Genomic DNA, 24,766 nt, shown 5'->3' on the forward strand with positions numbered 1-24,766 from the left:
CATGTTCTCTAATAACTAAACACATTCTTATTAACTAAAAATTATTGGAAAGACAAACATTGGATATTGTTTGCGTCAAAATTAAAAGTAAACAAAAATTATATTGTGTAGCCAAATCGAAAAGTGCAGATTGTCCATATATACTTTTTTCCTACTAGATTGCCTAAGAACAATGATGATTTCAAACTAACTGATGGAAGGTAAAATTAACACGAGAAGAATACGAAATGATTTATAAAACGTAAAGAATCCTCGAAAAAAAAAGGGGGGGAACAAAGCGGAAATCTTGTGGGGAAGCGATTTCTGAATTCCAGGAAGAATTGTAGTTCTATTTCTCTGGGGAACTTACTGAAACAATCACTATCTGAGGACTTTTGCCTTCCTCGAATGCTCATGACCGAGGTTTAACTTACTTTATAACGCAAAATAGATGTCAAATAATCTAGACTTATTTGTCTCAATAAGTAACGCATCCTAACGATTCAATTTTTATCAACAATATCCTCTGCACCAGTGATTTGTAATTGAATGCTCTGCAACGTCACAACTTGTTGCTACCTCTAGTAAACCGCATGGAGATGGAAGGAAGCTGTAGGTAATCTGACATTGATAAAAAAAACAGTGATGACAGATAAATCAGAGCATCGATAGCATAGTCACTGGCTTTAAAGGCATACTACTCATGAATCCAATGACTTGACAAACACTGGCAACACTTACTCCTCTAAGTCATCACTTCCCCGCCTCTTTCTTTTTGTGTTTCTCAGATTCCAAAAGTTCGCTCCTGTATCATGAATCACCCAGTTAGAAATGGCTGCTCTGTATTGTAATATCCTGCACGTGGTTATATTTGTAAACATCAACACGTGCTTTTATTTATATAGATCACATGCTCTTCCACTAAAAATTACCACATGAAGCAGACGACAGAAATTGTCACCATTTGGTCATGTGATAGAAAAACCGCACCACCGCTGCTAAATATATATATAAAACTCCATGCATCTCCTCAATCAACGTCAGTTTCAGCTGGTTAACTCCCCTCTCTCAGCTTATCTGGAGCTCTAAAAGATCCTAATCTAAGCATTCTAGCTTGCCAAGAGCTCTGAGGCCTTTTGTCCACTCTGCTTGAATGGAGCATTGTAGAAACTTAACCCCTCTCCTAGCTTACGTAGAGCTTTGAGCGACTTCAAACCGCAACTACCAAGCTTGAGTGAAGCTTTGTGGTTTTCCCCCAGCTCAGCTTGCCTAGAGGTTTGCGCAACTCCAGCTTTTCTTTGCTTGCCTGGAGCACTAAAAATCCTAGCACACCTCCGCTCAACTTGCCTAAACCTTTGTTTAAAAAACCTTCCCTTGGCTGCCTGAGCCTTGGGACACCTGTTTACCCTAACTACTTGGTGGATTTTGTATTAAACTTAGTAATTCTATGTTATATTGTTTTATAACAAAAACTTAGATATAATTAAAGGTTGTGAGGAAACCGAATCCCATGTATAAATTGCTCTACTTTGTACCTTAACAAGGTATTTTTGCAATATTTATTATTATAAAGTTCTCCCCTATCCTCTATCTATCTATCCTTTATCTATCCTGCAGAGAACTTAATAAATATAGCGGTAGAACAAGAATTAAGTTGATAGTAGGAAAGGTGATTTCATATAGTATTCGAATTTTAAAAATCCATTTAGTTCCATACTGTATGTAGCAACTTCAGATACATAGACTTACGAGAAATACGTTCCAAACTCAAACAATATAACCAAATATTACGGTATATGGTTTATATCTACTGCTTATTCCATTGATTTCTTGATACTTACTCGGTATTTCGAGTAGTTTTTCCAGTGCCCTTCGTCAGGGTTTAAAAGTAGGAAAGGAACAGAGGGGTTAAAGGTCAGGAAACGTTTTGAAAATCCCATAGTTACCTCGTGTTGACAGAATCAGTCTCTAACGATTAAACTCTGAGGAAAGGACAGTAAAAATAGAGTATGGAATTATATAATGCTTGAAAGAAAGGAAAATGAAAAATCAACGGGACAAACGTCAGATAGGCCGTATAGCATGCTAGAGACTTTGTTCCATGCACTGCACTACTAATAAAGAAAAGATGGATATATTTCTTGTAGTTCTATTTAAAGATAAACGTATATAGCTTTAAAAGATCTGGATATTCATTTTTAAACTTTTTTTTTTCAGATTGCACATTATAAGATACCTCGGTATGTCCACTTCACGGATGAATTTCCAAAAACCCTTTCTGGAAAGATCCAGAAATTTCGAATGAGAGAAGTAATGATACAGCGTCTCGAACTGTGACTATATAGGTCTTAAATTACAAAATCTGAACATTATATCAGTATTATACTTACCAATATCATATATTTGAATAATGTATTCTGTTTGTCTTGTGTTATAATTTTAGACATATATATTTTTTTTAACATACAGGGTGGTGCATTTAAAATTTGCCACCCCCCTGAATCTTCGAAACGACTGCGAATATGAGAAAACGCAAAAACAAGTCCATCATTATTTTTAGTAATCATTGTACTTGAATTTTGAGCTATAAAAGGTCCATCCCGGCATCCCCATATAGGGGTACGTGGGATCAACTTGAAAATTTTAAATGGCAATGGGGGTCGAGTGATATATCGTTGAAAAGATCTCGACAAGAGAAATGTTTTGCCGAACGTTTCAAGTCTCTATGTTGACCCCATCTAAAATGACGGGAGTTCACATTTCGCGTCCATAAAGTCCGTTGCCACCGCCATAAAGTCGTTTCGAAGATACAGCAGGTGGCAAATTTTAAATGCACCACTCTGTATAATTGTTAAATTTTTATATTCTATTGAAAATTTGCAATAAAAAAGATTATCATAAAAGCATTTGTGTTGTAGTAGTTAATTCACATTTCCTAGAGCTCAATTCACATTTAGATCTGATAGTAAGGTAATAGAGGGTTTTCTGGTGATTATTAATTTCACTAGTGAAATTATGGAATGCCCTCTAGCAGAGTTGAATTGATAACAATAGAATCAATACGATTCGCACTATCATATTTTACATCTACTTTTATGACTCCTCCCATAATGGGGAAGCATACTGAAATAGCATTAAAAGTTTTTTTTTTTTTTTTTTTTTTTTTTAATGAAACAGAGGAGTTTCCATTTTACTTTACCAAAAGTTTAATATGCGAATAACTCCTCAGGTTATAATACTATATTGTAAGGAAATAATGGAAATATTTTACCTAAATCCTCACTCTCTCTACTGAGGTTTTTCGAAAATCATCATTTATGTACACAGTTTGCGTGTTTAGGATTACGCATGTACAGTCAGTGATAAAATTGCTTTCCGTTTAGTAAAATTTATTTTGGGAATAACGGTGGTATGACTGGAACGTACAGAAAATTACTTTCTTTTTAATTTACTGAAAACTGTACTCAAATTGTCCATATGTTCTGAAGTTATTTGTGAAAATAATTTCATAAAACGGAAAGAACTTTTGTCGCTGCCTGTACAAGGCTGTATCAAAAGATAGATAGGATCATCACATCCAAAAACATCAGTGAACTTTCGAACTATGAGTATGACCCTGAGACAAAACAGTGGGGAAGTCCAGTATCTCTGTGATAGGCAAGAATGACATGCAGGTCAACGAAGATCATGGTAATCTTGTTTTTAGACATTAGAGGCATTATTCATCACGAATTAGTTCCCCGTCAATACGCATTTTTACTTTAACATTCTGTAGCGTTCCAGGGAGATATCCAAGGAAAGTGACTGAATCTGTGTCGCGCGAAGAGTTGGATTCTTCACAATGACATTGCACCCTCTCACCGAGTATTCCTCATTTGTGAGTTTAGCGTCAACCACATATTATCGCTTCCGCATCTGCCTTACTCTAAGATTAGTTTTTGCCGACTTGTTTTTCTTTGTCCGAAGATAAAAAATGCTGCTGAAAGATCGCCGTTTTCATAACACTGGCGAGATCCTATGCGAATCACACAGGTTTCTGGACTTTTTTACGCAAAACAACTTCAAGGCCTCATTCTAGCAGTGGTGGGAACGCTGAGACAAATGAATTGGTGGTATTTCAAAGCAGATGTTCAAACGTAAGTACGAAATGTACTTCATTGTTAACAGAGCTAGTCCGAAAAAACTTCTTGATACAATTTTATATTTCATGAGTAATAAAACGAAAGTAATCTATCATGGAACATGAGGATGGTTCCTTTTGAAATATTTTATCTTGTCACTCGCCATTCCTATAAAGAATTATTAACATTCCATGTAATTAAAATAATGTGTCGGCCAATTACATTATATGCCAGTTTAGTATTTTTCATGGAAAATACTTTGCAGTGATGGTACTTGCATACTATAAGTTAGTATCACACTACAACTGCAGTTATTGTGTTCACTGTTACGTTCAAAAATATTGTTTTTTTTTTCCCACTAAATTATATCTTCAGTGTAATGGGTATAGCATAGTACATAGTAATGATAATGACATTTCAAATGAGTATATAGTTGTTTTCATGTGCAATTTGAGCGTGATTATTACTACGTATTATTATTTATTAATTTATTTTAATTCTATGTATTTATTTCTTAAGACGGATCGATGGAAAACCTATCCGATCTTCTTAAAATGTAGATTTGTGAAAAATGTACTGTATTTAGCAATTTTCAAAAGAAGTTCAAATTTGACTTCGAGTAAATCAACTATTTATGGATTAATCAACAGATTTCGTAAACTCAGCAGTGTGGAGAATTAGCCTCGAAGTGGGAGGCCGACAGTTTTGGTGAATGACGTTTATGAAGTAATGTCGGTGTACCAGACTTCTTTTGTGGGGGTTATTTAAAAGGAAATGTCAATCAAAATAACCCTAGAGATTTGGATTCACTGAAAGACATCACCCAGTGCGTAGCACAAATTGGTGAGCCTACTCTGTGTTGTGTGGAACGAAATATGTGCCATCGTGTCCCATTGTGCATCCTACAAAAGGGTGGATACTTTCAACATCTGCTATAATATGTTAGCACCAATCCAGAGGTTTACTGAGAGCCACTGTTTCACTTGTAGAATTTCTTAAAATTCGGGTTCGAGGACTTTCCGATCGCTCTGTAGTTACTCTCTTATACTCTTACCTATCAACCTGTTCCATTAATTTTACTTCAACTTGAAGCATGCTGTACTTTCAATTTTCCAACACTATCAAGTCAGTTCATTCCAAGATGGCACCCATCTAAGCGGTTTTACAAACTACTGTTTCTGCTGTTTCGTGTTTCTATTTTCCCCTTCCCCGTGCGATGAAGTATTGAATGAATAAGTTTATATAGTGTACTTTTTAGTGCTTTTAGTATTGTGTGATAATACGAGGGCTATCCAGAAAGTAGATTACGTTTTGGAATAAAAAATCAACAAAGTATAGGAAACAAATTTTATTATATACAGATGGAAGCCACACACAAATACTACTTTTCGACATAGTCACCATTCAAATTAAGGCATTTATCGTAGCGATGTACGAGCTTGGAAATTCCTTCGTCGAAAAATTCGGCCGCCTGCGACTTCAACCACTTCGTTACCTCTTCTTGCAGCTGTTCGTCGTCATCAAAACGCTGCATAGCCAGCCACTTCTTCATTGCTGGGAATAGGTGGAAGTCGCTCGGTGCCAGGTCGGGACTGTACGGCGGATGAGGAAACAACTCCCACTGAAAAGATTCAAGAACTTCACGCGTGACATTTGCCGTATGGGGCCGGGCGTTGTCGTGAATCAACAAGATCTTAGAGCTCAACATTCCTCTGCGCTTGTTTTGAATTGCTCTTCTGAGGTTTTGCAGAGTTTGGCAATACCTTTGAGCGTTTATTGTAGTGCCTCTTTCCAGGAAGTCCACCAAAATCACACCTTTTCTGTCCCAAAAAACAGTCGCCATCATCTTCCTTGCCGACATTGTTTGCATGCATTTCTTGGGTTTTTGGGGAGAACCTGTGTGCCCCCACTGCATTGATTGCAATTTCGTTTCACAGTTCACGTGTTTCACCCATGTTTCGTCACCAGTAACGATGCGATCGAGTAAAGAGTCACCATCCTTATTGTAGGCGTCCAAAAAGTGCAACGCTGCAGCCATTCGCTGATTTTTGTGGTCCTCTGTCAAGATTTTTGGAATCCATCTTGCACAAAACTTGTGGTAACCAAGCTTTTCGCTGATGATTTCGTGCAACAAACTTCGCGAAATTTGTGGAAAACTCAAAGAAAGTTCCGTTATTGTGAACTTTCGATTTTCACGGACTTTAACATCGACTTTTTCGACAAGTTCGGCAGTCACTTTGCTGGGTCTCCCACTTCGATCTTCGTCGTGAACATTGGTTCGGCCATTTTTAAATCTTATGACCCACTGTCGCACTCCACCTTCAGTGATAATGTTGTCCCCATACACTTCACACAGCTGCCGATAGATTTCTATCGGTTTACAGTTTTTTGCTGTCAGAAACCTTATTACTGCACGCACCTCGCAGCTCGCGGGATTTTCAATTAACGCAGACATTTCAAACCGTCACAGTATCTTAACGGAGCACAGCACGAACCTCTCACTAGCACGGCTAGATGCCGACTGAGCTGCGCAACGCTCTGACTCCAAGATGGCCGTCCTAGCCCCGCCCCTAGCGGACACAGACGAAAACGTAATCTACTTTCTGGATAGCCCTCGTACTTACGATATCTAGTAGAGTCGTAACTATAGTAGTATGGAAAAAAAAAGTTCAAAACGCACGATGACATGTAATAATGATGAAAATGCTGGATAATAAAATAAATTTTTAAAAAGATATTTAGCAGAGCTTTACTAATTTATTTGTTTATGAACAATGTAACGAACAGTAGAAATTCCATAAACTTGCTAAATTTGCAGACATGATGATGGACACAAAATTGTTGTATCTTGAAGCAGTCATGCATATTAATAAATCACTACCAACCACTTATTTTAATTCTTAATAATGCCAGCTGCAGACTTTACAATCGCCAGAATCCTCTAACAAAATGCATACTTTGTGCGTAACACTGAGACTCATTTTAGGCCGAAGTAAAGAAACTGTAAATATTTGTTTCTTAGTAATGATTGTATAGAACTAATGTGTGGAAAAATTCTCACTTAACAGTGTTCACCAGTTATATCATTATTATTTTCTCTTCATGACATGGCAGAAATCAAATAATAATATAATTGCGTAGTTTTCTAATAAGTGCAAATCACTACTGAGTAAACTAGCCAATGTTCTTGAGACTGTCTTCGTTTCTGCTCGCTGGTGAAACAAGAATCCTCATCCAAGTAATGAGAGTTTGATTGTTTATTTTCAAGCAACGAAAGGAGAGAAGAAAGTATGGTGATCGGGGGAAAAAAATGGAAATCGAGGTTTCTACAGATTTACACGTTTCATGGCCCTTCATACCGAAAAAGTGATTTTTGAATATCCGTCCGTTCTTTCGTTCTGATGTAAACATGTTCACTTGCCTAGAGGCAGTGGTGCTATTCAGCCGGTTCGTACTGGTTCGTTAGAACCGGTTGTTAAAATATTTCGAGTTCGCAGAACCGTTTGTTATACCCAGACGACATAATAAATTTTACCTAGTTATGCGCAGGAACAGTAAATTTTAGTTTAACTATCTTTGTTTTTCGAGTCTTACAGCTACAGGGTTAAACATAAGGTGTAAGCGATTATTTCTTAATCTCAAATGGTTAGATATCAAGAATGAAAACTGGGGTCACATGAGTGTAGTGGTCATGGTTATTTATATTTGAAACGCATATATACCATCAACAATTGTCGATCCATTGCTGGATTAAGATCTTTCCAATATCTTTTGACAACCATCTATATTGGATAATTCGTTTCTTAGATTTTCATAGTGCTACCTAATTTTGTCACATTACCTTGTATTAGGATGCCGTCTAGGTTCCTACCTGTCACTTGTGGTATCCAATAATAAAAAAAAAGTTTAAAAAGCGCTTTTTGTCCACCTTGTATACTTTGTTTCCTAAGAGAGAGAGAGATCTACCTACCTATCTCCCAGTTGTTAAAAATTACAATAACATCACTGCCTAGAGGCCATACCATTCAACGTATTCGCAGCAAATTTTAAACTTAAGGTTTTCATAAGTTTTGTCACATGTTATAATTTTGTTGCATGTTTGAAAATGCTCTCTTTTATTGCATCATTGTTAATGCATATTAAGTGCATATTTTAACACATTTAACACTATAGTTGCATACTATTTTCATGAATTTCAAGTTTATAAAAAATCCGATGTCTAGTCATGACATCTCCAATTATATAAATATCCAATCACCAAACAGTGCTAAACCATTTGGAGAATGCTGTCTTCAAAGAGGAGCTTGATGTTTGAATGCCACATGATCTGACTCAAAAAATATTTACTAGATCTGTTTTCGAATCTCTACTGCAACAGAAAATCGAGCCATTTCTGATATCGTTCCTCACGAGTGACGAAAAGTGGATAAGCTACAACAATGTATACGAAAAAGATCGTGGTCGAAGTGAGAAGTCCCAGGCTGTGGCAAAGTCTACATGAACTCCCAGGGAGGTTATGCTGTGTTGTTTAGTGGAATTAGAAAGCCATATATATCATCAGGAGCTGCTGCCGCCAAGAAGAACGATAAATTCGGACCTGTACTGTAGACAACTAGCGCAGTTACATCTACCAATTCAGAAACACGACTGGAACTTATCACCAGAAAAACTCGTGTCATACCACACTGACAATGCTCAATTTCATACATCTTTAACGATCCGTCAGAAATTACGAGAACTCGGTTCGAAGGTTTTAATGGATCAAGTAAAAAACCTGGAACCACCAGACTATCATTTGTTTCGGTCTCTGCAGAACTATCTGGATGGTGTTAATTTCAAAGAAATTATTTTTTAAAAACTGTGTCTGATGCATGCACCGCAGAAATGCCTTTCGTGTTCAGAAATGTGTTGCCCATCGTTACACACACTAGATATATGAACATGGTCATTCAGAATTATGAGTGTCTCCCACTGCTATTTTCAAACGTCTGCAAACTGTCGAACAGCGAATTGTGGGTCAGTGCGAATTATGACTACAGTATTGACTAGTGGGCCTTCTTCCGGTCATTCTGAACTGTTTTGTGCCATCTACAATAGGATGATTCTCCAAAACTTCTCGAGAGTTCTTCGTAGGAAATCGAAGCTTTTTTGTTCAAGACCCTATACAATTCCATAAAGTAAGGCTGCCCGCAGAAGACAAGCGCACACAAAATTCAATGAAGTAACGTTACTTGCGGGAGACAATCGTTTAGGCAGCTACGAAAAAACAGCGAAAGAAGGCAGCGAAAAAACATGCGGTTCCACCAATTGCTGCAGCTCGACTGAGCACAATGTGGTTGCAAATAAAGTCTAAATGTATCTAATACAAGGATATAGTTCATTCTCGCGCCGACAAGTGGCGCGAAGAGTAACTATTATAAACCGAGAGATGGCAATACCATTCATTGCTGAGTATTCCTCGTAATTAATCTACAGACGCAAATTACGTACTTAGGATCTTTGAAAGATTATTGGAATCTAAATTTTGAAAGTCCTTTGAGCAATATTTTTTCATGGAATGTAAAAAAAAAAAAGAAAAAAGAAAGAAAAAAAGAAAAAAGAAAGAAAGAAAAAATGAAGAAAATATAAAAATGGAAGAATTATTGCATCATTTGATAGATATGTTTAATATAGATCTTTAAGGTAGTTTTTGTGCAAAATGTTGATTATTCTAATTTCAAGTTAAAAGTGTGTTTCTTTATATCAGAATTTCTCCCCGATATTGCTGGCTGTTAAGGCTGAAACTGTTACAATTATTTTTTAGATACACGTATTGATGAGAGCGTTCATATCCTCAGTAATTAAAAAAATAGTTGATGTATGTCACATTAATCCCTACTCCAACACGCATACTACTAATGAATCCATCAACGTGTGTGTCCATATAAAAAATAATGACCATTCAAAATACCGTGTAATAAGTTTAGAAACAATATTTGAGTCATTCCTATAAGATAAATTTTAAGTTTGTAACCCGAAACAACGTGAACGAGAAAAACAAAAGGCAAAATGACGGTCTTACAGGCGATGTATTAAACGTACACTTGCACACATCGTCTAATTTTTCTCTTTAATGATGCATCATAATCTGCGAAAATACTCTGAATAGAAATTTGTTTTCCTTTCTTGCTCAGCTCAATTATCTGAAGAGAATCATTTCCTCCGTAGTTACCTGTGAGATGCCCATAGAGCTTTCCGGTTGCGTCTCATCCTCCTGCTTATGATTAAAACACTTGTTCGTGCTTGCTTGGAGGAACGTCCACTTTCTCTGACACAGTAGAAGACGATCAGTTTCATATAAGTTGGACTGACTCTTCAATAATATAGGCAACCTTGATATACACACCCCGACTATCATATATTATATTATAAATACCAAAACGTAAGCATGCATATATGTTACATGAAGGTTCAATTACCAACGATTTAAATCTACTACGCTCATAGAATGATATCGGAATCTCAAGTTCTGTAATAATATTTCCAATTCATTGGGTCATTTGCGTTTACATGCTTGTAAGAAGTCGACTTCATCATCACAGAAATTAACTGCGAAACTAACATATGTACAGATAAATTCTATTTAACCTTTCGAAACTAGTTACTTGAGTTACTTATTAGTTTTCTAGACGCTTAACTGTGTGGTGAAGTCCCTGTCACAGATTGAAATGTTAAAAGATAATTTTCAATTGTAGGGACTTATCAATAACATGGTAGTTTGATCCTAACTACTTGAGAAGTTCCTCAAGCATCAGTGCTTTACCTCTTAAATTTTCTTATTATGTTACATGTATAGCCCCCGGGCCCCGAGACAAGAGAGACGATCTTTTGTATTATTGTGAGCCCAGCTCTACACGGAACACAAGCTGCATACATCGGAGTAGCTGCCTGGAGTTCATCGTCGTTCTGGAAGTTCATGACGTCACTACCGAAATACACTACGACTTCCTTTGCATTTATTAATCAAAACTTTTGATCTCAATTAGTCTGAGAAATCGAAAAGAATTCAATTGATTAATTGTAACTTATAGAAATAAACCTTAGGACAGCAGCTCTTCCCACCACTCAACATTTACCTTTGTCGTCTTTACTTGCAACTATTTATTTCTTAACTGAAGACTCGCAGTAGAAAACAATGTAAGTGCCAAACACAAAAGTTACTGTAAAAGTAGAGACAAAAGAAAGTAAATTGTGACCAAGCGTCAATAAAACAGAAAATACTATTGCTTAGAACTACAACCTAGCATATAACCAAGTATGAAAATCTAACTAAGGCGTAAACGTATTCAAAAAATAAATAAATAAATAAATAAATAAATAAATAATAATAAAATAAGTGAAAGTTTCAAGGTGGCACTTACATTGTTTTCTACAGCGAGCCTTCAATTATTCAGCTTCGTAAATTCAGCCTCTTTGCATTTAATTCGGTCATTGTATTTATCTTGTCCGTTCAATGGTCTGTTCTTCGCTTGTGTTACACAAGTCACGCAACGTTGTGCTTTCTTGAAAGCCATCTCTACATTATTACAGGATATCCTAAAGTCAAGCTTCGGAAAACTGCAAAATTTTAAATTCTTTTCTGGCTTGTATGGTGTGGTAAGCTTCTGCCACATAGAGAAGAACCCCTATGTCATGTCCTTGTTAGAGGTTTGGACATTTGGACTTACGAACGAACGAACGACAGGACAAAGCGGACAAGCTGAGTTTGTAGTTTTGAATATTCCACGAATGACTTTTGGCCACACGTGGAAATCTTTCGACGCTTACTATCTTACGTCATACACGAGTCGAGAACAAAACCATTGAAGGGAGTTAACTCGGGATACTTGGTGGTTAATGTTGAATAGAGGCACTTCGCTGATGTAGAAAGGATTAGTGCGAAGGACTTTGTTAAAATTATACTTCATGGGTGAGACCACTTCATAGATTTATAGTTACATAGACCTGTCTTTCCTATCTCTCAAAATTAGTTACTACCTTTTTGACAAAATTAACATGTTGGTTTCCAAATATTAAATGTATCCCAATTCATAGTTATCAGAGAGATTTCATGTCTATTTCTTTCTCGTTAATGCGAGTGGTGAAGCACGCTACTAACACTAATTATCATCACTTATATGCATAGTGCCTCTAAAATACCTGCAATGCACTTAATATTACCTTGTACAGTCAGTGACAAAAGTTCTTTTCGCTTAGTACAATTTATATTGGGAATAACGGTGATATGCCTGAAACGTACAGAAAATTACATTCTTTTTTATTTACTGAAAACTGTACTCAAATTGCCCTTCCATTATGAAGCTATTTACGAAACTAATTTCATCAAACGGAAAGAACTTTTGTCACTGACGTACATCAGAACATATCTCGAGATCAAGAGTTGCAAGTGCCTAGACTATATAGCTGTGCTTCAAGTCCCCAAATATTAACACAAAAGAAAGAACATTAGTACATGATATAGTAAAAAATAAAATATAAAAGTATATTTGAAGCATTTATTTCTCTCTTTTTCTTTAAATTTCTGAACAGCAAAACCACAACAGAAAAAAAAAAAACATGCAAACAAATTTGGTGGTAAAAATATGGAAATAAATATGGCAGATTAAAAGCATCACATGTATAAAATGTGTAGCTTGTCGCGACAGACCAACCAAGTCAAAGTAGTACATATTTTCTTATTACGATAAAGACAAGTATTCATAGAACGAGTGTCTTTTATTTTTCTCTCTTTCTTTCTTTATTTATTTCTGCCAGATTGATCTTTGGACAACATTCACTGGTAAATGATTGATGCGGCTGCTCTGCTATTAAACTGCTAGTATATTACATAGTCATTATGATAATAATAATGTCCTTGCTTATCCAAGTGGTCGCTTCATTTGTTCGATTACGTAAAATACAACTAACAAAATTCAAACCAGTACCAGCTGCCTCACAATATGTTTGTTTTTTCTTAAATACATAACTTTACATACACTCTCTTTCTCTTACAGACCGCCGCAGCTAAGAACGAAAAAAAAAAAAGAAAAGAAAAAAAAGAAACGAATAACAGCACAAACTTAATAGTAAAATATTTCTTGGTTTGTTTTGTATTTGTTTAAGTACAGTCTAATTACATAAATCCACCATTCGAGACACACTTTACAGCCTAGTAGTCATCAAAATGGCTTTATCTTTATCATTTTTTCATTTCTTTTACCTGAGGAAAATACAACTGAAAAGGGTATACTTTCTCTCATACTTTCTTTAACTTTCTCTCTCCCTTTTACACGCTTTTCTAAAAACTATCTTTTTTTTTTTACAATCTCAACATTTCAAACCGCGTCAACTACTCGCTCGTATTACTAAAAAATAACTTCTCGAACATGTTATTTCTTATACACTGTTGTTGCTCACTCCTGTAAATACAGTATACTTGGAAAACACATCCAAAACTTTGCTTTCTTTGATAATACTTGGAATACGTGGAAATTAATTAACATGTGAAATTGCAGAAGATTGCACTGAACGAAAAAAATGTTCATATGTTTCTCAGTTTATTCACATTTTCTCCTTTTCTTTAAAAAATAAAATAAAATAAAGTCGACAAGATACTACATACACATTTTCAAGTTCTCTCTCTCTCTTCCTGCAGTCATGACAGAGAAAACTAATGTATATTTGTTTCATTATTTTTTTATGAAGGAAGATCCATCTTTTTATTATATATTTATGTATTTTCTTATTCTTTTTAAAGATCACAGATCAGTTTTACTTGATGTAACACCACCTCAAATCTCAAAGACCCTGCTTATGTCTGCGGTTGATATAATATCTAATATAGTTTTAACACTATTATAATAATTATTATTAATAATAATAATGGAGCACGAGAAAATAGGTCTATATGGACCTTTTAAAAATCAACCACATTACAATGTAAACATTTAGAGGAAATAATTACATGTTCAATTTTAAATTTGGCTCAATCTCTAGTTGTACTTTACTACTATTAGTAGCAACACTATTGTTTTAAAACAGTATTTCTTCAGTACATCGTTTTTACATTAAATAGCACCAACGTTTTAAATTTTACATTCTCTGTCAATGGTGCAATATATATATATATTTATATTCACCATGTCAACAACATAAAAATCATAAGCCAATCCATTCATACTTTTCTGTACAAATTAACAAACTAAACAGACTAGAAGTATGATTCTCATGAATATGATACAGATAAAATTCACCTGGCTTAGAGAGACGCATCTTACAGATGGTAATAGATACGTCTGAATCACGGTTAGCAGTCTAAAATCAGCAGCACTTCAAACAAACGTATGTTTGTATAGGCAATAAACAGCTCAACCTTCAGATTCAGAAGGCATTAACTCCATATCTTCAGACCAGCTTAAATCCATTGCTGTGGAATCAGTTTGGGCAACCCCATGGCTTGAATCTGGTGTAGGAGAGAGCTGTTGAGGTCGCAGAAGTGAGGCTGCACGACTTCCAGTGACAGGCAACGTACTCTTTCGATCGTCACCACCGTCTTGTTCTCCATATCTGTCACTGAAAAGGGATTCTGTGGTTGCTTGAACGAAACTAGACCCTTCTGATGACTGCTCACTGCCAGGGACTTCACAATCCGATTCTCCCTGTGTGTCATCGGAGATATCCTCTGAGATCATAGCTTCCCCTGCGGCTTCCTTAGGAAGGACCGTACCCCCACCTGGTAATTGAGAACGGGAGATCAAACTCAGGACATGTGGTGCTGAGTCACATGAGGGATGACATGAGGCAGATGCCGGAGCCTTGTCAGCACCACCAGAGGCACTGAATTTGGCATCTAAGGAATAAGAAGCGTTGCTATTTGTAGAAATAGACATTGAAATACTGGTCGCTTCGTGAAGAGAATTGACTGATTCTCGTTCTCCGGTCTCTTTGGAACCTGATGAGGAATCCTCACCTTCACCGTCGCCGTCCACGCCGTCCCCTTCACCCTCAGACAAATTAAGAAGGTCAACAGGTTCAAAGAGAGGAGAACTACTCCGTGACAACGAGTCGAGGAGCTCATCTCGGACATTACTCAGCAATCGCGACTGGATTTTAGAAGCCAATTGCTCAGCTTTGGAACTAGAGTCCAAACTACATAGTTCTACAGTCTTTAATTTTTCCCCATCCCTAATACTCATCACATTTTCGTTAGAGTTCATCGACGAAATAACTCGCCATTTGCCCTCTTGCACTACGTCTATTATTTCAACACCACTTTCACCACTTGACAGGTTGAGCGAATCGCTCTGTTCAACATTATCATTCTCACTGACTACTTGGATTTCGTCTTGAAAATTTTCACCGTTGGTTTTCACAGAATCCTGTCTTTCCTCACACGTTGTATTGTCTTCAACTGTCAAGGAACAGTTTTTATTTATCTGGATATCTTCCGCAGATCCATCAGTTAAGTCATGTTGTTCACCGAATTTCTTTGCGAGACCCCTCCCTGGTAACTTATCTCCCCAACGAGACTTTGGACCCTTTTTCTTCTCGCAACTCCAGTCTTTATCAACTTCAATATCCAAGCTTTCAGAGTCTGTGGATACGGAGCGAGATCTCTCGGAGACAGGACACGGTTGCCTTGTACCAGGCCTCGATTCACGCAAGTGTGTAGTTTTCCCACGTCGACCAGACGCCACTGATTGCTGTTTACCGCATTCTAATCGAGTTTTCTTAGTAGGAGGCATGGTTCTGCCAGGAGAGACTCTCAACCGAGAATCCGCTGGATGCGATGGTGATGGCGATGAAGATGAGAGTGGTGGTGTGGAAAGATGGCTTCTTCGAACAGCCGCTTGGATCTTGGCTAAGAGGATCTCTTGGGTTTCATTCATATCCAGAACCCAAGAGACAGAGTCATTCTTCTCCACAATTGCTTTGACTTTCGGTGATTGAGGTGGTGATGTATCGGTCAGTTCAAGTTGAGTTTCTATGTGAGGTGATTTGGGCGATAGATGAGGTGATGGTCTATAAATAAGAAAAATATGGTTGTTATTCTTCAGCAAATAGTATAAATAAACAAAACATACTTATAACTACGTATAATGGAGGCAAGATCAATATTTAAGAAAAGCAAAATTACAATTAGAATTTCAAAAGATTTACACGCACAGTTGACAAAAGAAAAGTGTCGTTAACGATTCTTGTTCCTAGTGTAAGAAGTTTACTCACGAAAGCACTCAGACGATCTTGACCATAGATGTGCGGCCACAACTTGTCGCTTTCTCCAGTACGGCTCCTTTAAGAAATAAACGACGCTTGGCGTGTTACATTATCGGTACTATTTTACTTGTTTCTACGGTGCAGTAACGTTGATTTTTTAAGAAGTCGTATTGAAGAAAGCGATAAGTCGTCGATGAATCGTCTACTGTCAAGATTTATCATTTTTATTTTCTGAGTGCTCTGATGAGTAAAAATCTTTCTTTCATTATTCGATATTTATCCTAGTAATTCATTACGATTCTTGTTTCTATCCGTAAAACAATGCAAATAAGTTTTATCTTTCTTTTAACAGCTTTGATATCTCTGATTTGACAACTGGCAGTTAATACACCAGGATTTTGTGTATGTGTTCTACTTACGTTCAATTTCCAGTAGCAATACAATTCTCGGTATTGGCTTACTATGAGAATCAACTGTAAGAGGATTTTAATAAAGAGATTTCAATAGAGAGAGAACTGGACTAGAAGACTAAAAATACGAGAACCAATATCATTCGGCCGAGCATAGCTCATACTATTGCGCGCCAAAGAGCTGCTTCTTAAGCAATATGTTCCTTTCTGTATAAAAATGGAATGAAGTCTTCCAAAATTTTCGAAGAGTAAAGTGTCACTAACACGGTAAGTGGTCGATTATACTTCTCTCATCGAAATTTATGAAGAGTTATGGGATACATATTGCCTTCTACTTGGGAGAAAGGTCAGTTCAGCTCTGAATAGCACTTAATTCACAACTTTTATACATTAAACTCAAAAAATAAAACAAAACAAAATATATATAAAGAAAAATGTGCTTGGAAAGAATAAATACAATTTAACGATTACGGAAGTTTATTTCAATACAATTTTTCTCTTGACTCTGAAAAAAAAAAAAAAAAAAAAAAAAACCTGGACTAATATTCTAACGAAACGCCAGTTAGGTGGTGCTTACTTCTTCATTGTAGTTTCGTCAACACGAATATATTGTAAAGTACATCGGATGTTAATAATAAAGCGAAATGTTATATAATGATATACTCTTCGAGACCTGCACTGCCTAAAATCTTCCAGATTAATTTCCATTTAATGGAATTCGACTGTTTTCTCTTCAAGACGGTCATTTTCATTGAAATCTTGGCTGAGTCCCTAATTGCACTAGATTCCTCACTCGATCCTTTTCATATGAGGGTGCAAAACAACCAGTCGTCTATTAAGATCATACTTACACTTCTGTTGTAAGACATAACCGCGGTTCTTCAAACCTTTTCCGTCGTTGATCATCATTTGATATCCTCGTCGACGTCAGTAGCGCAGTGTGTTTCAGATGTTGGTTGGATCCTGTTTCCTCTACAATTAACGTCGAGCAACCAGCATCGGATAATTGATCAACGGATGGGTAGGGGTATAGTGTAGATACGGTTTCCCAACATCTGAAAATTAATACGCGAGAGACCGAACCAAATTTGTCCAGTTTTAGCGACTTCTACCGTAGCGAACTACGGAGAAAATAAGGGGGGAAACGTTCTCCAGATTCTTGAAATAATTTGAAGATAATTAGAGATGGACTATAATCACAATGTACGGTTGGATCCCGTACGCACTTCGTACTAACTAAGATGAATTAACTGAATTCTTACAAAATGAAGCGTTAAAGTATTCATTTGAGGTACAATGTATTGATAGAAATTATTACATATAAAGATCAAAACATAAATAACTTCATATCGAACACTGAATTAAATCGTAATCGGAAATCCAGAATAGCGTGTAACATTCGTAAGAATTTCAAAGTATGTTTATCGTATATCTGTAATGCAAATTACAATAACATGTGTGTTACAGGTAACAGACTATCCGACAAGTTTCGTGGTTGATTATAGGCAGTATAGTCAGTTCATGCAACATCTTCCAAACGATCTTCCCTGATGACAAGAGCTGAAATAAATTACTGGGACTCAAGTGTTGGTTCCACTGAATTTGAACCTCTATAGCTATTTGTTGAATAAATTACGATATTTCAATTAGGCAGCGGTAAATTAAAGGTTTGTACGTGTATTTCTTTATTTTCTAACTGATTTTTTTCTCTTTTTCAGGTGGATCGTCAAGGTGGTTTTAGGTGTTTCCGGGAGTTGTTCAGCGTACCAGATAAACATGTTGCATTTCCTTTTTATTTATTTTCGTTGTCTTATTTACTTATATATATATACACACTTTTATTCTCTTAGTTTATTGCATGTAACTTTATTCTTATTATTTAATTCTTATAACTTTATTGCATATAACTTTATTCTTATCAGAACTTAATATAATCATTTCTTATGATTATTTATGCTAATGTTTCTTCTTTACTTTTAAGATATCCATGTTAGCAATACGAGAGCTGCGACGTAAGTAAGATACATACAATACACTTTCATTATGATAGCATTATTACCACTCCAAACTATCTCAATACAACAGGTTTATCAGCAATAAACATAAGGGATCTTTACCCTGGTAATTATTATTTTAATAACATACGAACGCTAGCTACAGAGGTGGTATTTAGGACAAGGATATTTTGCATGTTCTCATTGTTGAGATAAGATATGTACATATGCAGACGTTATATTGATAGGCCCGAAATTAATATATATTACGCTGAAATAGTGCATCTTTTGACAAAGTTCTAAATATGCTAAATTTTAGGCATTATTATCAACTTGGCAGTGGCTTGGTGATAATTCGCATTACAGATATACAATGAAGGATATATTTTGAAACTCTTATGAATGTTACGTTATTCCACATTTCTTATTACGATTTAATTCAATGTTCGATATGAAATTGTTTATGTTTTAATCTTTGTATATAATCGTCTCTACCAATACGTTATACTTTAAATGAATAGTGTAACGCTTCATTTTGTAAAAACTTAGTTAATTCATCTTAGTTACTACTAAGTGCGTATGGTATCCACCGTACTTTGTGATTACAGTCCATCTCTAGTTATCTTCAAATTATTCCAAAAATCTGGAGAGCTTTTCTTTCTTTCCGTAGTTTGCTACGGTGGCAGCCGTTAAAACTGAGCCAATTTGGTTCAGCCTCTCGCGTATTTCTTTTTCAGATGATGCCGGGAAACTGTATCGATATTATGCATATACCTACCACCTACCCGTTGATCGATTGTCTGATGTTGGTTTCATCGACGTCAATTGTAGAGGAAGCAGGATTCGACCAACATCTGAAACGCGTTGTACTATCGATGTAGATGAGGACAGCAGAAGATAATTGACGACGGGAAAGGATTGAAGAATCGCGGTTAAGTATTACAACCAGATATGCAAGTGCGAACTTAATAGGCAACTTTTGTTTTGCACCCTCATATAAAAAGAATACTGCATCTGCTGTTGTTGCTCCATGAATAAATAAGCAGTTACATCGATCGACGCCAGATGCGAATTAAAATCGATAAACTTTGATACTATCTATCTATTAACATCGGTACAAGTTACATTATTTCCGAGAAATGTTAGGTTACATCTTTAACAGTTTGTGTGTGTGTGTGTGTGTTTGCTCCTCTGTTAGCAAGTGAGTTGCATTTATTTCTATTCATTTACATAATACGTAAAGATGCTAAATGTCTGCCGGTTTTGATTATCATCTGGAAAAAATCATGGGCGGATCCAGGGGGGCGATCGCCTTCCCAGAAGAGGAAACTTTCTTATTTTATATATAAATAAAACCCATCCCAGAGTTTGGAGCTCTTAAAAGTAGCTCTAAGTAGCAGTATTACAACCTACCGAACTCCCAGAAGTCCGTCCTGGATTTGCCCCTGGAAAGAATACAAGTAACTACTTTATGGATTCACAGATCAATGTTACAGCCAAAAACATATGTAACTACTTTATTGAATTGTAGATCAATGTTACGGCCAAAAATGCACATTCGACGTGGCCACATCAAATTTTTCGTTCACCCAAGCGTTTGAAGGACGTCCCGGACGGTCCACCATTATAACTATTTTGACCTCAGTAATAAATCCCTCTAAGAGTTGTAACTTTCCCTCATTTTTCATTATTCCATATTACTAATTGAAGTATGTAGAACGATGGTAATCCAGTGAATCAATTTACAATAAATTAAAGATACAAAGCAATAGAACATAACGGAAAACAAATTTGTTCTTCTCTAATGACAACGCTTATTTTCGATGTGATTAATGCGATGTAGTGAACTACTTCAGAAATTAAGTCACAAAAAACGCGGTGTAGGTTTAAACGCGATCACTCATAACAGTATTCCCCTATGAATATATCGATATCTTACTTTATTATTTATTTATTTAACTAAATACTTGTAAAAACTTGCATTAAAAATTACTCTGCGTGGAAGACTGCTTCGATTTCTGGCGGAAGCTCATGTGATTCCGATCCTAGTTAAACTGTAGGCCAACGTCTTATATAGCCTTGCTGCTGAAAGGGACGCTAAACTAAAAATAAAATAAAATAAAAAATCCAAACTTGGACTAATATATTTTAATATTATATGGAATGGAATTGAGAGTCGTCCTGGATTTGCAGTTCTTCTGTCTTTTAAACTCAAAAAGAGAAAAAGAAAATATATCAAGTTCTAGAAAAGCAATACTACACACAATTCTCATATACGATTGCAATACGGATTCTTAATAGGAGTAATGTGAAGTAAAATTATGATGGTATACATACTCTGCTTATCTTCCAACTACACAATGACTTAACCATACTGTGTGAGACATTTCTGAAAACACAATCGAGTCAAAAAAAGGATGAAAAGAAAAGAAAAATATTACTTTTCTGTATTTTATATTAATTTATAATATATATGTATAGGCCTATCGTAACAAGTCTATAGCGAAAACCCACTGGTGATTTTAATATTTACAATCTCTGCACGTAAATAATTCCATTCAAATAATGTGATTTATAAAATGTACTCTGCATTTATAACAATCAGATATTTTAGTTAGCAAGGAAGTAGTAGGAAAAAAAGATCAATTAATCTTTTATTATAAAGAATACATAGTCTCACCCCCCCCCCCCAAGCCAAAATATAAAAGCAAAATCTGTTATGCATCTAAATATTAACTACTTTCGTATGTAAGAGGTATTTAGAAAATGATTACGCCAATTCCCCCTTTTTAAGTGTTCTGTATCTTTCTCTTGAAACGCTATTTCAATACTGGCAATTCTATTTATCTTCTGTTATAATTTTCAATGTAGATGACAAATGAGATATGAGATATGATAGACGCTTTGTACATCTTTTCTTATATTTTTGTCGCGATTTCGAGGATGAGCCATTGAGCTCTTAAGTTCAGTGTTTGTTTGTGTTTGTTTTGCTTGCATGTGTTTTGTACATAATTATGTAGTATCAAATTACTTTGATTTTCATACGTCGGAGCTGAGGTTGCATTATAACTTCATTTGTTTAATATGAATTTTGATTACTTATTGTGATAAACTATGTGAAATTATTAGAAAATTCAACGTAACGCCGAAAGTAGTAACTTTTACAACATTTTCAATATTCATACTTGAAAGGAAGATTAATTTAGCTTCGTAAAACACTGGTTGGATCCTTCAACCAATAATAATACTAAGAAAAAATACAACTGAAGCTATTTATTGGTATACTGTGAAAGCTATGCGTATTAAATAGCATTGAATTAATTAATGTCAATTTGGACTTATACGCAGAGATTCATTTTATACTAGAGTGTGTTTCGGTATAACTGCTTTCATCACTCCTGACTAGGTGTAAAATTTTCCCCGTGTTCCTTACATATTCACTAACACCATGTATGTCCTATTGTAGTACCTATGAGTAAACTTGTTCAAGCCGAAAGAAATCTATCAGTGAAGGACTGTATATACACTCTCTCAATTGTATCAATTTATATATAGAAGCTACGTTGGAAAATTAAATGTAATTAGAGGAGATGTACGGAAACACAAGGAAGATTTTGCGCCTAATTAGAGTTGATGAAAGTACTAGTTAAACTTCATTACGTAAGAAATATTCAATATTCGTAACCCTGGTTATTTTTGGGTTGCTTACTTTGGCTTCCAGAAACTCAAGCTAAATGAAACTAATTATAAACTAAATCGACTCGAAATCTCTTAATGAGTGTTAAAATCATGTGGAGATTCGAAATTAAGATCACTGATAATTAATGTGCATAATATCGTATCACTTATGATAAACGACATGAATGATAATCAACTACGCAGCTTCAGGAAATTTAATTGCTATTATTATTTCATACAAAATTACTGTGTGGAATTAAATATACATATTCACATCTTAATAAATAATTATTATTCTTAGAAGCTGAAGTTGATTGAGACTTTTTGTCTCTCCTTTATGTAATTTTGGTCCGAATAACATTTTTTAGTACTTTATTGCGCTAATGTTAAAACATTAATCATGCAACACCAAATTTATCGTGAAAGTGCAAATATCAGTGATTTAAAAGGCCATTGAATCTTGCTTGTACAAAATATAGTACATAACTAGACAATTTAAAGCTGCCTGCACGAATAATTAAAACTGTAGTGGGAACACAAAGAAAAACAAAATTATAAGATTTTAAACAAAAGCGATTTAACTAAAAACTTGTTTTAACTGCAATGGAGTTTGTGTTAATTCGAATAAGTTTGCTTAATACCTAATACTTAACTGTAGTAAGCTAAGCATCATGCTATATTACTCTGTAGTTTTCTTTAAGCAAAACAAAAACTAATTTTTAAGTAAATATTTCGAAAGAAATTTCAGACTGTTTATGAAATTTTTCTTTCAAATGAATGAAATCTGAAAACTACTTACAAGAAATTACCAAGAACAGAACAACAACTTTTAATCAACTCTGGGGGAAATTGACACAAAAATAAAACACTATTGTATATCTAAAAGCAAGTATTATGAAAAGTTTCCACCAGTTGATGACAACGTACGGAGTACTAAATATTGCCAAGATTACGGAATATATCGATGAAACATGTTGCCTCAAATGAAAATTGTAACCATGGTTCATATTATGCATGGAGTAATATATAAGAAGACAGTGATAATTAGTCAATTTGCAATTCTTTTTTCTAATACGATAAAGTACGTGTTATTTACAAATTAGTGTTGAGCATAATACGCCAACCTGAATTTTCAATCATTACGTTTTGCAATCTTCTGAGAATACTTTGATGGACTGAGAAATCCTGGTTAGTTTTGGGTTAAATTAAATATAAGATACCTAGCCTAATACACCTAATTTTGGCTCATAGGATTATTCCAATACGTAGTTTTATACTCGATACTAGTTTATAAGATTCTGTTTCTATGCTGAAAATGTATCCATTATGTTTTATTACTAAATAAAAGAAGCGAATTATATTGAAATAGCAATCGATGTAGAAAGCAGATAAGATACTGTACCACCTCTTCTTGAACTCCTTAAGTTTACTACGAACATTATAATAGTCGTATATTACTTTGAAAACCAGCACTGCACTAGTTTTAATGGTAGAAATTAGTTATTTCCTTGACATTTCGTCATATTCTGTTTCTCTTTCTCCTAGTATGACAAAGGACCAGCGAAAACTTTAGTTAAATTGTGGTTAGTGTTTACAATTCTCTTTAAAAAAAACTTTTCATATTGTCAGGCGCCTAATCTGATGTTTTGTCACCACTTTTTTCTTTGAAATTTCCTTCTTCTCTCACTGCCTGATAAGGCGAAAGAGCTTATAACAAAATTATATTATTCACCTTTAGGTGACAATATATTCATCCCGGAGAGATCATTTCAGCAGATTCTCCTGCTCTTATCCTCGGTTAATCACATGAAACCCTCATATTAATTAGTCCATAACTAGTATATAAACACACTGCAAATCATGCTAAGCTGGCCGACCCATAATCCTATGATAAATACCGAATCCTACCATAAATACCGAAAAAATTACAAAAATTTAAGTTTCAATTATTTAGTTCTTGGGATATTTTTTCAGTATATGTAATTAGTAGAATTGTTTGTTGGCCAACATATGTTCACGTTTTATGTTAGTTATGGACTAATAAATATGAGCCCAGAGTATTCTTTGGCTTTCGTATTTGGAGCAATCGAGATGATAGCAGGGTCGGCTCTCAAAGTGAGCTCGTTAGAATAAACACATTGGACACTTTAGGTTAATCATTAATTATTTAAGAGAAAGATGCGAAAGACTGTTTCTATATTTCACTGAAACAGCTTACAGTTTATTCTTATTTAAGTTTGTTTTAATGTCCCTCATACCTAATTCCTGGTAAGTAATTTGTGCACAGAAGACATTTAAATATATGCACTTTAGAAATTCTATTTAATTCCGAAGTGAAATTTGAGTTTAT

The 24,766-nt window shown here is 35.2% G+C and overlaps 2 protein-coding genes and 1 long non-coding RNA gene across 6 annotated transcripts in view; 2 read left to right on the plus strand and 1 right to left on the minus strand.

The window, feature by feature from the left end:
• Window positions 1-2,879, plus strand: part of LOC145686158 (medium-chain acyl-CoA ligase ACSF2, mitochondrial-like) — a 331,245-nt gene extending 328,366 nt beyond the window's left edge. Inside the window, exon 13 of the mRNA XM_081759156.1 lies at window positions 2,197-2,879. Coding sequence (XP_081615282.1) covers window positions 2,197-2,316 — 120 coding nt within the window. The 3' untranslated portion in view covers window positions 2,317-2,879. The remainder of the gene's footprint in view (window positions 1-2,196) is intronic.
• An 886-nt stretch (window positions 2,880-3,765) lies between these two features.
• LOC145686161 (uncharacterized) overlaps window positions 3,766-24,766 on the plus strand; it is a 44,017-nt gene continuing 23,016 nt past the window's right edge. The window contains exon 1 of the long non-coding RNA XR_014131536.1: window positions 3,766-4,115. This is a non-coding gene — a long non-coding RNA (uncharacterized LOC145686161). The remainder of the gene's footprint in view (window positions 4,116-24,766) is intronic.
• The window catches only part of LOC145686159 (uncharacterized), a 550,748-nt gene continuing 538,602 nt past the window's right edge, over window positions 12,621-24,766 (minus strand). For 2 of the 4 annotated variants that reach the window (XM_081759157.1, XM_081759158.1), the window contains one exon: window positions 12,621-16,139. In XM_081759157.1, coding sequence (XP_081615283.1) covers window positions 14,486-16,139 — 1,654 coding nt within the window. In that variant the 3' untranslated portion in view covers window positions 12,621-14,485. The remainder of the gene's footprint in view (window positions 16,140-24,766) is intronic. The other 2 variants (XM_081759159.1, XM_081759160.1) reach the window with 1 other exon arrangement.

The sequence above is a fragment of the Thermobia domestica genome, chromosome 5 (assembly GCF_964235325.1).
Source record: "Thermobia domestica chromosome 5, izTheDome1.hap1.1, whole genome shotgun sequence".
In the NCBI taxonomy this organism is placed as follows: Eukaryota; Metazoa; Arthropoda; class Insecta; order Zygentoma; family Lepismatidae; genus Thermobia; species Thermobia domestica.